This window comes from Ovis canadensis, chromosome 22, assembly GCF_042477335.2.
Source record: "Ovis canadensis isolate MfBH-ARS-UI-01 breed Bighorn chromosome 22, ARS-UI_OviCan_v2, whole genome shotgun sequence".
Taxonomy (NCBI): Eukaryota; Metazoa; Chordata; class Mammalia; order Artiodactyla; family Bovidae; genus Ovis; species Ovis canadensis.
Window position 1 is genome coordinate 50,836,020 of NC_091266.1, and position 13,890 is coordinate 50,849,909.

At 37.7% G+C, this 13,890-nt stretch overlaps 1 protein-coding gene across 3 annotated transcripts in view; it reads left to right on the forward strand.

Moving 5' to 3' along the window:
- ATRNL1 (attractin like 1) overlaps positions 1-13,890 on the forward strand; it is an 809,337-nt gene that overhangs the window by 34,357 nt on the left and 761,090 nt on the right. For 2 of the 3 annotated variants that reach the window (XM_069567614.1, XM_069567615.1), the window contains exons 2-3: positions 5,264-5,347; positions 6,449-6,562. In XM_069567614.1, the coding sequence (XP_069423715.1) occupies positions 5,264-5,347; positions 6,449-6,562 (198 nt within the window). Of the gene's footprint in view, positions 1-1,831; positions 1,885-5,263; positions 5,348-6,448; positions 6,563-13,890 lie in introns of those variants that run through there. The other variant, XM_069567616.1, reaches the window with a different exon arrangement.

The window sequence follows — 13,890 nt, forward strand, 5'->3', positions numbered from 1 at the left end:
TGCAAAGAGTCGACTCATTGGAAAAGACTCTGATGCTGGAAGGGATTGGGGACAGGAGGAGAAAGGGACAACAGAGGATGAGATGGCTGGATGACATTACTGACTCAATGGATGTGAGTCTGAGTGAACTCCGGGAGTTGGTGATGGATAGGGAGGCCTGGTGTGCTGCAATTCATGGGGTCGCAGAGTTGGACACAACTGAGCAACTGAACTGAACTGAAATTGTAAAGTTAACTTATAACAACTTGTAAATAAAAATGTGTCAGAGAGAGAAGATGTGGGTGTGTGTGTATCAAATAGATACTGTTCAAAGCTGTTAGGATACCTATTTAATGTGTTCAATTCAGTTCAGTCACTTAGTCATGTCTGACTCTTTGCAACCCCATGGACTGCAGCACGCCAGGCTTCTCTGTCCATCACCAACTCCTGGAGCTTGCTCAAACTTATGTCCATAGAGTCACTGATGTCATCCAACCATCTCATTGTCTGTCATCCCTTTCTCCTCCTGCCTGTAGTCTTTCCCAGCATCAGGGTCTGTTTCAGTGAGTCAGTTCTTCGCATCAGGTGGCCAAAGTATTGGAGGGAGTTTCAGCTTCAGCATCAGTCCTTCCAATGAATATTCAGGACTGATTTCCTTTAGGATGGAAACTTTTAGGATTGAATCTTTAGGATGGGTGCATCTCTCTGCAGTCCAAGGCACTCTCAAGAGTCTTCTCCAGCACCACAGTTCAAAAGCATCAATTCTTTGGCACTCAGCTTTCTTTATGGTCCAACCCTCACATCCATACATGACCACGGGAAAAACCATAGCTTTGACTAGATGAACTTTCGTTGGCAAAGTAATGTCTCTGCTTTTTACTATGCTGTCTAGGTTGGTCATAGCTTTTCTTCCAAGGAGCAAGCACCTTTTAATTTCATGGCTGCTTTCACCATCTGCAGTGATTCTGGAGCCCCCCAAAATAAAGTCTCTCACTGTTTCCATTATTTCCCCATCTATTTGCCAATGAAGTGATGGGACCAGATGCCATGATCTTAGTTTTCTGAATGTTGAGTTTTAAGCTAACTTTTCCACTCTCCTCTTTCACTTTCATCAAGAAGATGTTTAGTTCTTCTTCACTTTCTGCCATAAGGGTAGTGTCATCTGCATATCTGAGGTTATTAATATTTTTCCCAGCAATCTTGATTCCAGCTTGTGCTTCATCCAGCCCAGCATTTCTCATGATGTACTCTGCATATAAGTTAAATAAGCAGGGTGACAATATACAGCCTTGACGTACTCCTTTCCCAATTTGGAACCAGTCTGTTGTTCCATGTCCAGTTCTAACTGTTGCTTCTTTACCTGCATACAGATTTCTCAGGACGGTCTGATATTCCCATCTCTTCAAGAATTTTCCACAGTTTGTTGTGATCCCCATAGTCAAAGACTTTGACGTAGTCAATAAAGCAGAAGTAGATGTTTTTCTGGAACTCTCTTGCTTTTTCTGTGATCCAACAGATGTTGGCAATTTGATTTCTTGCTCCTCTGCCTTTTTAAAATCCAGCTTGAACATCTGGAAGTTCACAATTCATGTACTGTTGAAGCCTAGCTTGGAGAATTTTGAGCATTACTTTGGCAGTGTGTGAGATGAGTGCCATTGTGCAGTAGTTTGAGCATTCTTTGGCATTTCCTTTCTTTGGAGTTGGAATGAAAACTGACCTTTTCTAGTCCTGTGGCCACTGCTGAGTTTTCCAAATTTGCTGGCCTAGTGAGTGCAGCACTTTCACAATATCATCTTTCAGGATTTGAAATAGCTCAACTGGAATTCTGTGACCTCCACTAGCTTTGTTCGTAGCGCTGCTTCCTAAGGCCCACTTGACTTCCCATTCCAGGATGTCTGGCTCTAGGTGAGTAATCACACCTTCATTGTTATCTGGGTTTAATGTGTTATTTAATGTGTTAAAAGACCATAATTAATGTATATGATTTTGTTCTTCCAGTCCCTATTCCATATTTCTCCTGCCCTTGGCTAGGATTTCATCTTCTTGGAGTTTTGCTTGTTGGAGTGACTCACACTCAGTGGGTTGAACCCTCAATCGTCCTGCTGTAGTCTGGATATTTTCTTATGGATCTGTCTTCTAGATTGCTCATCCTATTTTAGCTGTGTTTAATATATTTAATGCAATGAACATGAACTTGGGCAAACTTCGGGAGATGGTGAGGGACAGGAAGGAAGGCCTGGCGTGTTGCAGTCCATGGGGTCACAAACAGTCGGACATGACTGGACAAGTGAACAACAGCAATAACAGCAGTAACAACATCAACAATGTGTTGTTAAAACTGTTCATCAAATTCTTAATTTTGATGAATATAGCTTTCATAATTAGAATCTTCATTTTTTTTCAAACATACTGTTACTTTTTATGGCTTCAATTAACTGCCAAAATTTTTAATCTTGTCTGTTGTCTTTTTGGACTTAGTAAATCATGTTTATTATGTAGGGCACATCTGATAATCTCCACATATTGGGAATTCTTCCGATCTCTTTCTGAAGCTATTCTGTTGGTTGTTATTTTGTTGTCTTCTATCTTCATATACCTGATTATCTTTGATTATGCTACTGCTAAGTCACTTTAGTCGTGTCTGACTCTGTGCAACCCCATAGAGGGCAGCCCACCAGGCTCCCCTGTCCCTGGGATTCTCCAGGCAAGAACACTGGAGTGGGTTGCCATTTCCTTCTCCAATGCATGAAAGTGAAAAGTGGAAGTGAAGTCACTCAGTCATGTCTGACTCCTGGCGACCCCATGGACTGCAGCATACCAGGCTCCTCCGTCCGTGGGATATTCCAGGCAAGAGTACTGGAGTGGGGTGCCATTGCCTTCTCCGATCTTTGATTATAATAGACATCTTATTTGAAATATTACTGCTAGGAATAAGTTGAGGACTGGGATCATGTTATCTTCTTATAGAGAACGTTTTTGTATCTTCTGTTAGGAGACTTGGCCTAATACACTATGGCCTATAGCCCACCAGGCTCCTCTGTCCACAGGGTTTTCCAGGCAAGAATACTGGAATGGGTTGTCATTTCCTTCTCCAAGTAGTAGTTCTAGTCTCACCTTAAGCCAGTGGTAGGTCTTGGAGTTTTCTGCCATCCCGATGGCTTGTAGCTGGGTTGCAGTCCATGCAGATTTCGTTTCTGGTACATCTTCACCCTACTAGCAAATCATCATGCTCTAGATCAGAGTGCCACATTGTTTATTTGAGGCCCTACTTTTGTAGATTATTGCCTCCAACTTTTGTCCCCCTCCCTCCTTGAGGCTGAGCACTCTCTGCCTTTTGGCAGTCTCAAATAAATAGATGAAATTCTCCATAACAAAAGTCACCCTGGATGCCCAGTTCTTAAAGAATTTGCAATTTCTGGATCTTGGCTTAGTAGATCTTACCATTCTGTTTCTTATAAGATTTAAAAATTGTTCTTTTAGCTCTTTCAGTTATCTTCAGTGGAAGTTTGTCTGAATTACTTCATCTGGAGCTGTTATTGGAAGTGGCAAATCAGGACAAGTTATCTAACCTGTTATTAAAAATGTACTTCAGTTTTCTTATCTGTAGTATGGGATTAATAATGTTTACTCTCTCGTGGGGTTTTTGAGATTTTTAAGTGAGGTAACATTGTGTGCTTCGGAGAAGGCAGTGGCACCCTACTCCAGTACTCTTGCCTGGAAAATCCCATGGACCGAGGAGCCTGGTAGGCTGCAGTCCATGGGGTCGCTAGGAATCAGACACGACTGAGCGACTTCCTTTTCACTTTTATACACTAGAGAAGGAAATGGCAACCCACTCTAGTGTTCTTGCCTGGAGGATCCCAGGGATGGGGGAGCCTGGTGGGCTGCCCTCTATGGGGTCGCACAGAGTCAGACACGACTGAAGCGACTTAGCAGCAGCAGCAGCATTGTGTGCTTACAGTAACACCTGATACATAGGAAATTTAGTGTTAGATTAATTTGAGAACACTGGAGTTTTCCAAGCATGAATTAGCCCTTTTTTTTGCCCAAAGTAATTTTCAGGGATTCTGAAAGATTTATAAGTAACATTTATATTAATTGACCTTTATGTCAATGCTGGTTTAGGTAAATGAAGCGTTTTTCCCCCCTAATGTTTTTAATACTCACTGCTATAAGGAGAATTTAATATTGCCTTAAACTAGATAATGACCCTGATAACTTTGTGTACATGTATATATATATATGTGTGTGTGTGTGTATCTATATGTGAATGTATAAAGGCTGATAAGCCCCAGGTTATGTTTCTGTGTATGTGTGTGTGTGCGAGGTAAGTTGATTTAGTCATGTCCAACTCTTTGCCACCCTGTGGACTATAGCCCACCAGGCTCCTCTGTCCATGGGATTCTCAAGGCAAGAATACTAGAGTGGGTTGCCATGCCTTCCTCCAGGGGATCTTCCCTACCCAGGAATCAAATCTGTGTCTCTTATGCCTCCTGCACTGGCAGGCGGGTTCTTTACCACTAGTGCCACGTGGGAAGCCTGTGTGTGTATGTATGCCTATGTAAATATATCAAGGCTAAATGGAAAGATGCCTTAATTATTTAAGACATTGTCTTTTCTTGATAAAATAAATGGGCTGGAGCTAAGAACAACATGAAGTAGAATTGGGTTATTCTTTAAATATTTTAAAAGTCTGAAAATCTGAAGCTTTTCTAATTATCTTTTTCTTTTTTGTGTTTAAAATAGAGGATAATTAAAAAACCCTTGACTTACCCTATTTTTAAAATTGAGTTCTTGGACTAGGTATAAAGTAGGCAAAAGAAAATGATAATAAAAACAGGTAGCTGAATTCGGTAAAGTCTGGTTATAGCTACTTTGCAATCCTGCTCCATGAAAAACAAATAGAGCTAACAGTGTAACCTCCCCCCAAAGTGCTAGGTACATATACTATTTTTCTGCTCCATAGATCTGCATCTTTCAAAGTGCGTTTGATCTTTCTTTTGCCTCCGTCTAATTTTTGTGCAGAGGAAGTGTTACTGAATTCATTTTGCATCAGCATGGAACCCATCTGTATAATGTTCAGTCTTTCATTGTGTTTCTCCAGTTTGTAAAATGAAACAATCATATAAAAACTTAAAGAAATTAAAAAAACAAGTGTTTTTTTAAATTGAGATTTAGAGAGATAAATGGCAATTCGAAAATTTTCTTAAGTTGTAAACAAATTCTCCTTTTTGGAAGCTTGGATTAGTGTCTTTAAATGTATTTTTGTGATTTTGTTTTCTAGGTTAACAGAACCTTCTGGATATTTAACAGATGGTCCAATTAACTATAAATATAAAACTAAATGTACATGGCTAATTGAAGGCTAGTAAGTATACAATTTGGGTTAAATTAATTTATTCTGCAATGATAAATGCTAATCAGTATAAAACATTATAAAGATATAACAGCTTCAAAGTTACATATTCTGTTGCTTATTGTTGGAAAATATTATTCATTATATTTTAAAATGGGATTTATAAATTTTAGATACCATGTTTAATATAAATTACAATACCCTTGTGACAGTAGTTTAATTTTTGCATATATTTTATTTATAAGTTCTGTCACTATGGCATTAAATAAAGTATGAATTTTTGGCTTATTTTAAATAGCTTGTTATAGAATTTGAAAACTCCAAAGAAAGTATAAAAATATTCCATGCTGAATTATGCCATTTGTTCATACTGTTCATCATTTTAGTTCTAAGGGTGTTAAAAAAAGAACATTTTGTAAAAGAGTTAATTGTCCTTTTAGAGGCATTTTTTAATAATTAGGGTTGTGACTGAATTTATCTATTTTAACATATGATTGAATCATAGATGAATTGATATTAGTTATTTTTAAACTGTTTTATGATTTTTGAAGAGTCTGGAAAGCTGGGTATTTTTTGTTGTTGTTGTAGTTACTTTAAAAGCTTTTTTAAAACTTTAGAGTTATTAATTCCCTGTGTATCTATGGTCTCCTTTATTTGTTAACAAATGGCAGTGTATCATACTGAGATGTTTTGATTAAATTTGAAAACCTTATTAGTACCTGTAGTTAAAGGTTGATAGAAATATGAATAGTCTTGAGTGCTGAATTTAAAAATCAACTTTATTTAAGTACGGTTTGCATATATATTAAGTGTACATGTCAATAAAATTTCAATGAAGTTTACAATTTATGTATCTCTACCTTAATTAAGACATAGAACATTTCCTGTTGATTAAATTTTTAGAAAAGAATGATGCATACCTATGGCTGGTTAGTAGATTTTGAAGTTGTATGTCTTTTTACAAATTGCATATGACTGCTTATCAATCATTTATACTGATGACTTAGAGATTTATAGCTAAATTTCTATAGAGTTTTAATAAAATATTGTAAGATTTCTTCAGACATGCTTTACATATTACATATTAATTTTAAAATATTTTAATTTTTTCAGTCCAAATGCAGTGTTAAGATTAAGATTCAATCATTTTGCTACAGAATGTAGCTGGGATCATATGTATGTTTATGATGGAGATTCAATATATGCACCTTTAATAGCTGTACTTAGGTGAGTAGTTTTGTTTAACTGGTGAACTTATAGTCAGTTGTAGAAAAGTAACTGTATAGTTTATTAATTTTAAATATATACTCATCTGTACTTCAAAAATAAATTTAGCATAGATATTGGTGGCTAAATTTCAAAGCTGGTATAAGACTGTTGATACTATGTCAACTTAGGTGTATGTATAATAATGTAAACATTGATATAACAAAGATAAATAAGTACTGTCTCAGAAATATAGATTTATTTATAAGTATCCTTTATTCTTGCCATGCATAGTTCGTATTTTTAAAATGAATTGTATATGTTTTCAAAACTGCCTATATGGATAGGTTAACGTGACTTCTAACTGACAAAATTAATAGACCTTTTCTTTTTTTAAGAAAATGAAAATTTTGTTTTCTGGCTTTATTGAGGTATAATTGACATATTGTGTTAGCTTAAATTTTATAACATGATTTTATATATATATATATATATATATATATATGAACACACAGTTATATAGTGTGTGTGTTCAGTTGCTCCGTCTTGTCTTTTTGTCACCCCATGGACCGTAGCCTGCCAGGCTCCTCTGTCCATGGAATTTTCCAGGCAAGAATACTGGAATGAGTTACCATTTCCTTCTCTGGGAATAGACATATATTTTATAGTTGTTTTTAATTTTAGAGAAATTATAAATTTTAAATTCTGTAAAAAAAGGTTATATTTTATGTAGCAGTTTAATAAAGGTGTTTGTATTAGTTCTCACAGTGTGGAAATTTTGGTTGCTTCAAAATATATTATTGTTAGATAGTCAGACTTAATTTAAAAAATTTTAAAATCAGCATTTTCAGGATCAATTTAAAAATCTTTTTAATGTGTGTATTTATACATTATTATGAAATGTTCTATGAACAGAAGAAAATATATTAGAAAAAATTTTGAGCCTATAGTATAGGTTTTGTGTACAATTTAACTAGCATGATTGTTGAGTTATTCATTACACTGTTCCTTACTTCTGTTGTTTACACAGTCTCTCTCTTTTTAAAAAATACTTGTATTTACTTCTTTTGTCTGTGTCTTCCTTGCTGTAGAAGCTGCTCTCTAGTTGTGTGTGTGGGCTTCTCATTGTGGTGCCTTCTCATGTTGCAGAGCAGGGGCTCTTGGGTGTGCAGGCTTCCGTGGCTGCAGCTCAGGGGCTCAGTGCTTTCGGTTCCTGGGCTCTCAAGCACAGACTCAGTAGCTGTGGCGCCTGGGCTTAGTTGCCCCAGGGCATGTGGGATCTTCCGGGACCTGGCATCGAACCCAAGTCTCCTGCATTGGCAGGCAGATTCTTTACCCCTGAGCCACTAAGGATGCCCTACCCCAGTAACTTTTATATGTTCTGTCATCATTAAAAATTTATATATGGGTAAAAACTTACTGTTCCCTTTTCCTTTTTATTTTACTTTTCTTTTTACTATTTATGTTGTCGTTATCCTGTTTTAACAGGAATGTAAATTATTATTTTTTTGGACAAACAATTGTATTTCGGAATGACTGTTTTAAAGTGACTCCTTCGGACCTTAGATACTTACTCTGTAACATTGCAATTGCTCAAGATACTTTTAGAACTTAATTTTTGAGTTGTTTGAAAGTTATATAAAGGGTGTTCTTGAGAAACCCTTCGTCTAAGAATAGTAGCTGGAAAATGGAGCAGAGCTTTGTGAATTATTACATTGCAATAGTTAGATAAGATCCTAGGTTATTACATTGATTTGTCGCAATTTAGATATAACTTTCATTCCTCTAGCTTTGTCTACATTTGCTGACCATCATTTAGATGTGTGCCTTTTTATTTGTGTTTCTAGTAGTTGTGATGACTTTCTGTTAATTAACAGTAATTCATTAACATTCTTACCAACCATTTCTTTGATACTAAAGGAAACTTTTGTTAGATAATTAGCAGGATGGGATTTAGTATGACCGTGAATGTGGAACCAATGACTTTTCATTAGCAAGTGTTTCTGTTAGCTATCCTGAGGGAGATAGAAAGTCCATGTTTATTAAATATCCACTTGATTCTCAGCACTGTGCCAGGCAATTTAAATGTCATCACGTCCTCATAAGGACACTATAGAAGTGCTGTTAGCTCCCATTTATTGTTGAGAGAACTGAGCCCCAAAGAAATCAAGTCTGACTTCTAATAGATGGTAGAGCCAGGATTAGGACTTCTAGTCTCCTAACTTAAAGCTTATACTGTTTGTACTTTACTAAGAATGAGTTGTATGAGTATTGATTGTTCAATAAACGTTTGATAACCTACCCAGTTCCAGAGACTACCGTAAGCCTGGAGGATGCAGTAAGGAGTAAGGTACAGGTTACTGCAGATACCACCTACCTGAAGCTGGGTCAGACTTCATAGGTTACGTGCACAGCCCTCCCCTAAACTGCCCTCACTTCAGATACCAGCAGCAAGTTCAGGGGTACCCAGGCCACCTGCACTTCTGGACCAGCTGGTTACAAGTTGAGAGGTGCCGTAACCCTCTCAGGTTCAGTCATTAGCTAGATAACTCACAGAACTCAAGAAAAAGCACTGTACTTATGATTATAGTTTTATTCCAAATTGTAAAAATCAGGACCAGTCAAATGAGACACATAGGGTGAGATCTGGGAGCATCACAGACAAAGCTTCTGTGTCCTTACGTGTGCTTGCTCATTCAGTTGTGTCTGCCTTTGCGACCCCATGGCTTGTAGCCTACCAGGCTTCTCTGTCCATGGGATTCTCCAGGCAAGATCACTGGAATGGGTTGCCATTCCTCCTCCAGGGGATCTTCCCAACTCAGGGATTGAACCCAGGTCTCCTACATCGCAGATGGATTCTTTACTATCTGAACGACCAGAGAATCTCAAGAATACTGGAGTTAGGTAGCCTGTACCTTCTTCAGGGGAACTTTCCAACCCAGGAATCTAACTGGAGTCTCCTTCATTGCAGGCGGATTCTTTACCAGCTGAGCTACCAGGGAAGCACTCTGTGTCCTTTGGACAGATGTTACCCTCCCAATGTATCAGTGTGTCTTAGGATGCTCTCCTGAGTTTTAGGTGTATTGAGTTAATTGGGAATTGTGTTTTGTATGATTGATTGAATCATTGGCCACATGGTCAAACTCAGTCTCCAGCCCCATTCTGACTCTGCAAGTCAGGTGAATTTCTTGTGGCTTAGAACTCCAGGACTTGAATCAGTCACTTGGTTGGTCTTTCTGGTGTGGGCAGCTCCCATCCTGAGTCACCTCTAGCATAAACTGTGAGCCCACAGTAAATAATAGAGACATTCTTGTCAGCTGGGAAATGCCCAGGTTTTGGAGGCTGCATCACCACACAATCGACGAGCCCTGTGAGTGACAGGTAAACAGACTTTTTACACGTAACAAGTGTCGTAATCAGATTATGAAAAGAGTGCTATATAGTTTCAGAAGTAGCTAATTTTTCATGGTTTCTTTCATTGTCAGTAGAAGAGTAAAGACAAAGTGTGGGGATTAGGTAGGACATCCTAGATGGAGAAAAACAAAGTTCTGTTCAGTCCTGTTGCTCAGTCGTGTCCAACTCTTTGTGACCCCATGAACTGCAGCACTCCAGACTTCCCTGTCCATCACCAACTCCTGGAGCTTATTCAAACTCATGTGCATCGAGTTGGTGAGGCCATCCAACCATCTCATCCTATGTGGTCCCCTTCTCCACCTGCCTGTAATCTTTCCCAGCATCAAGGTCTTTTCAAATGAGTCAGTTCTTTGCATCAGGTGGCCAAAGTATTGCAGTTTCAGCTTCAGCATCAGTCCTTCCAATGAACACCCAGGACTGATTTCCTCTAGGATGGACTGGTTGGATCTCTTTGCAGTCTGAAGGACTCTCAAGAATCTTCTCCAACACCACAGTTCAAAAGCATCAATTCTTCTGCGCTCAGCTCTCTTGATAGTCCAGCTCTTAACATCCATATGTGACTACTGAAGAAAACCATAGCTTTGACTAGATGGACATTTGTTCGCAAAGTAATGTCTCTGCTTTGTAATATGCTATCTAGGTTTGTCATAGCTTTTCTTCCAAGGAGCAAGTATCTTTTAACTTTATGGCTGCAGTCACCATCTGCAGTGATTTTGGAGCCCCCCCCAAAATAGTCTCTCACTGTTTCCATTGTTTCCCCATCTGTTTGTCATGAAGTGATGGGACCGGATGCCATGATCTTAGTTTTTGAATGTTGAGTTTTAAGCCAACTTTTTCACCCTTCTCTTTCACTTTCATCAAGAGGCTCCTAAGTTGTTCTTTGCTTTCTGCCATAAGGGTGGTGTCATTTGTGTATCTGAGGTTATTGATATTTCTCCTGGCAACCTTGATTTGGTTGTATAGAGTGCTTCATCCAGCCCAGAGTTTCGCATGAGGTACTCTGCATATAAGTTAAATAAGCAGGGTGACAATATACAGCGTTGTCGTACTCGTTTCCCGATTTGGAACCAGTCAGTTGTTCCATGTCTAGTTCTAACTGTTGCTTCTTGACCTGCATACAGATTTCTCAGAAGGCAGGTCAGGTGGTCTGGTATTCCTATCTTTTTTAAGAATTTTCCACAGTTTGTTGTGATCCGCACAGTCAAAGGCTTTGGCCTAATCAATAAAGCAAAAGTAGGTGTTTTTCTGGAACTCTCTTGCTTTTTTGATGATCCAACACATGTTGGCAATTTGACCTCTGGTTCCTCTACGTTTTCTAAAGCCAGCTTAAACCTATGGAAGTTCACGGTTCACGTACTGTTGAAGCCTGGCTTGGAGGATTTTGAGTATTACTTTGCTAGTGTGTGAGATGAATACAACTGTGCGGGAGTTTGAACATTCTTTGGCATTGCGTTTCTTTGGGATTGGAATGAAAACTGACCTTTTCCAGTCCTGTGGCCACTGCTGAGTTTTCCAAATTTGCTGGCCTATTGAGTGCAGCACTTTCACAGATCATCTTTTAGAATTTGAAATCTCTCAACTGGAATTCCACCTCCACTAGCTTTGTTCATAGTGGCATATACACCCTAAAGAACATTATATTTTGGGACAGTAGTAAGTAGTGATGAGTAGCTTGATGATAGGAAATATGAAGGGATAGGTGGGAGCCAGAGTACCCTATAAATGGTAATCAATAGCATCTCCTGAATGCTCACGTGCCAGGTAACATTTATATATACATCAAGTCCTTTATATATACATTAAGTCATTGACTCCTCACAGTAACCTTTCAGGTAGGTATTATTGCTATTTTGTAAATGGAGAACTGAGGCACAGAGAGATCCTGTGAGTGGCTCAGAGTTGCTTAACTTGTAAGCAGTGGAATCAGAATATAAACCTGGTTTTATTGTCCCTTGATCACTGTAACATTGCTTTCTTGTTACCACACTAAAGAAATTGACTTTATTCTGTAGGCAAGACAGAACTATATATAATTCTCCATTTTATTGGAGATGGGTTGGAATGGAGATGTGTTATTTTTTTATTGTGTGCTAGACGACCATGTGCCGGACACCTTGATGGTAAAATCAATAATAATAATAATTTGAGGCCTAGGAATTTTTTATATTCCCGGAGAATGCTGGGGACACTAGAAATTCACAGCCAGCTGAATTCTGATTCAGGTGTTGAGGTGATTCCCAACCATACTGTAGTTTCTGAAGGGCCTGTCTTTCATGGGTTCACTTTTACTCCTAGTCTTTGGGGTCTCAGGTCAAAGGGGGTTCCGTGTTCTACACTCTGTTTCCTAGCTCTGTGAAACAGTCCAGTTTCTTAGCCCTTTGAACCTGACCTCCCACTTTGAAATTAGTGAATGCCTGTATGGAGAAATGATGGGGCCAATTCCTTTTCTAGTTGACTTCAGTGAGAAGGTTAGTTGGTCCAAATAGGTATGTTATGTGGGAAGTGGGAATCTTCTTTCATTTATTGTTTTTAAAACACTTACAAACAAACAGCCAGCAAACAAATCTGCTCTTTTCATCTGTTTCAGAGCATTTAGTCATATCTGTTAAAAAGATCTGGGAATATTATTTTTAGCAATGTACTCATGTGATATAATCTCACTACAGTGAAAATTATATATGTGTAACTAAAACTGGTCTTATAGAAATTAATTCTGTTGACAGTCTTTTAAAATCTTTTGTTCCTTCACAAACATAAGCTAGTAAATGTTATAATAATATTTAAAACATCAAGAGTTGTTTACTATTTAATTTGTTTGCTTTTTAAAATGTGTTTGCAAAATGAATTACATGACTATAGTATTTCATTTTGTTCTGTCAAATACAATCTGAATGAGGGTCTTCAGTACCTGTTGGTACCTAAACATAAGTTTAACAGTGTCTAAAGGAATCGGATATTTTGAATAATGTAATTTGTTGTTAGCAGCTTTTTTTTTCTTATATGTTTTCATAGGTTTAGAGAGGATAGTATGGTATAAGTAAATGAAGAAATGCAGTTTCCCCCTGTGAACAAGGATGCTTAAAAAGGGAGAAATACCAGTTATTAATACAGAACTCCTGCTTTTGCAGTTATCTTTTTCCCCAACAAACTGCATTTTCTTCTGTGTTTATTGTCTTTTGGAATAATTATATATTGATGTAATTTGCATAATTATGCAAAATTCTAAAGAATTATAAAAAGTATGTATGTTAAGATAATCTAAAACTAGGCTAGTGTATTGCAAATGTGCAACTTTAACTGGAATATTATTGTAATCACTTAGCTGATCTGGATGAAGTGTTCTGTCTAGCTTCATGAGAATTTGCTCATGAAGGGAAAGTGGGGAAGAGTATGGCTATAAGGTCACTTGTTAGAGAGTACCAAGGTGGTTTTATTTATCTAATTGAAGTATAGTTGCTTTATAATATTATACTAGTTTCTGGTATGCAACATAGTGAGTTGATATTTTTATAGATTACATTCCATTTAAAATTATTATCAAATACTGGCTATATTCTCTGTGCTGTATGTTATGTCCTTGTATCTTATTTATTTATACCCAGTACTTTGTACCTCTTAATTCTCTTCCCCTATCTTGTTCCCTCCACCACCCCTTTCCCCACTGGTAGCCGTCGGTTTGTTCCCTGTGTCTGTGAGTCTGTTTTTGTTTTGTTTTATTCATTTGTCTTTTTTTTTTTTTTAAATTTCACTTGTAAGTGGAAACATACAGTGTTTATTTGTCTTTCTCCGAGTTGCTTCTCTAAGCAAAATACCTTTCAGGTTCATCCATGTTATTGCAAATGGCAGAACTTCATTCTCTTTATGGCTAAGTAATATTCCAGTGTGTGTGTGTGTGTGTGTGTGTGTGTGTGTGTGTGTGTGTGTATGCTAATCTT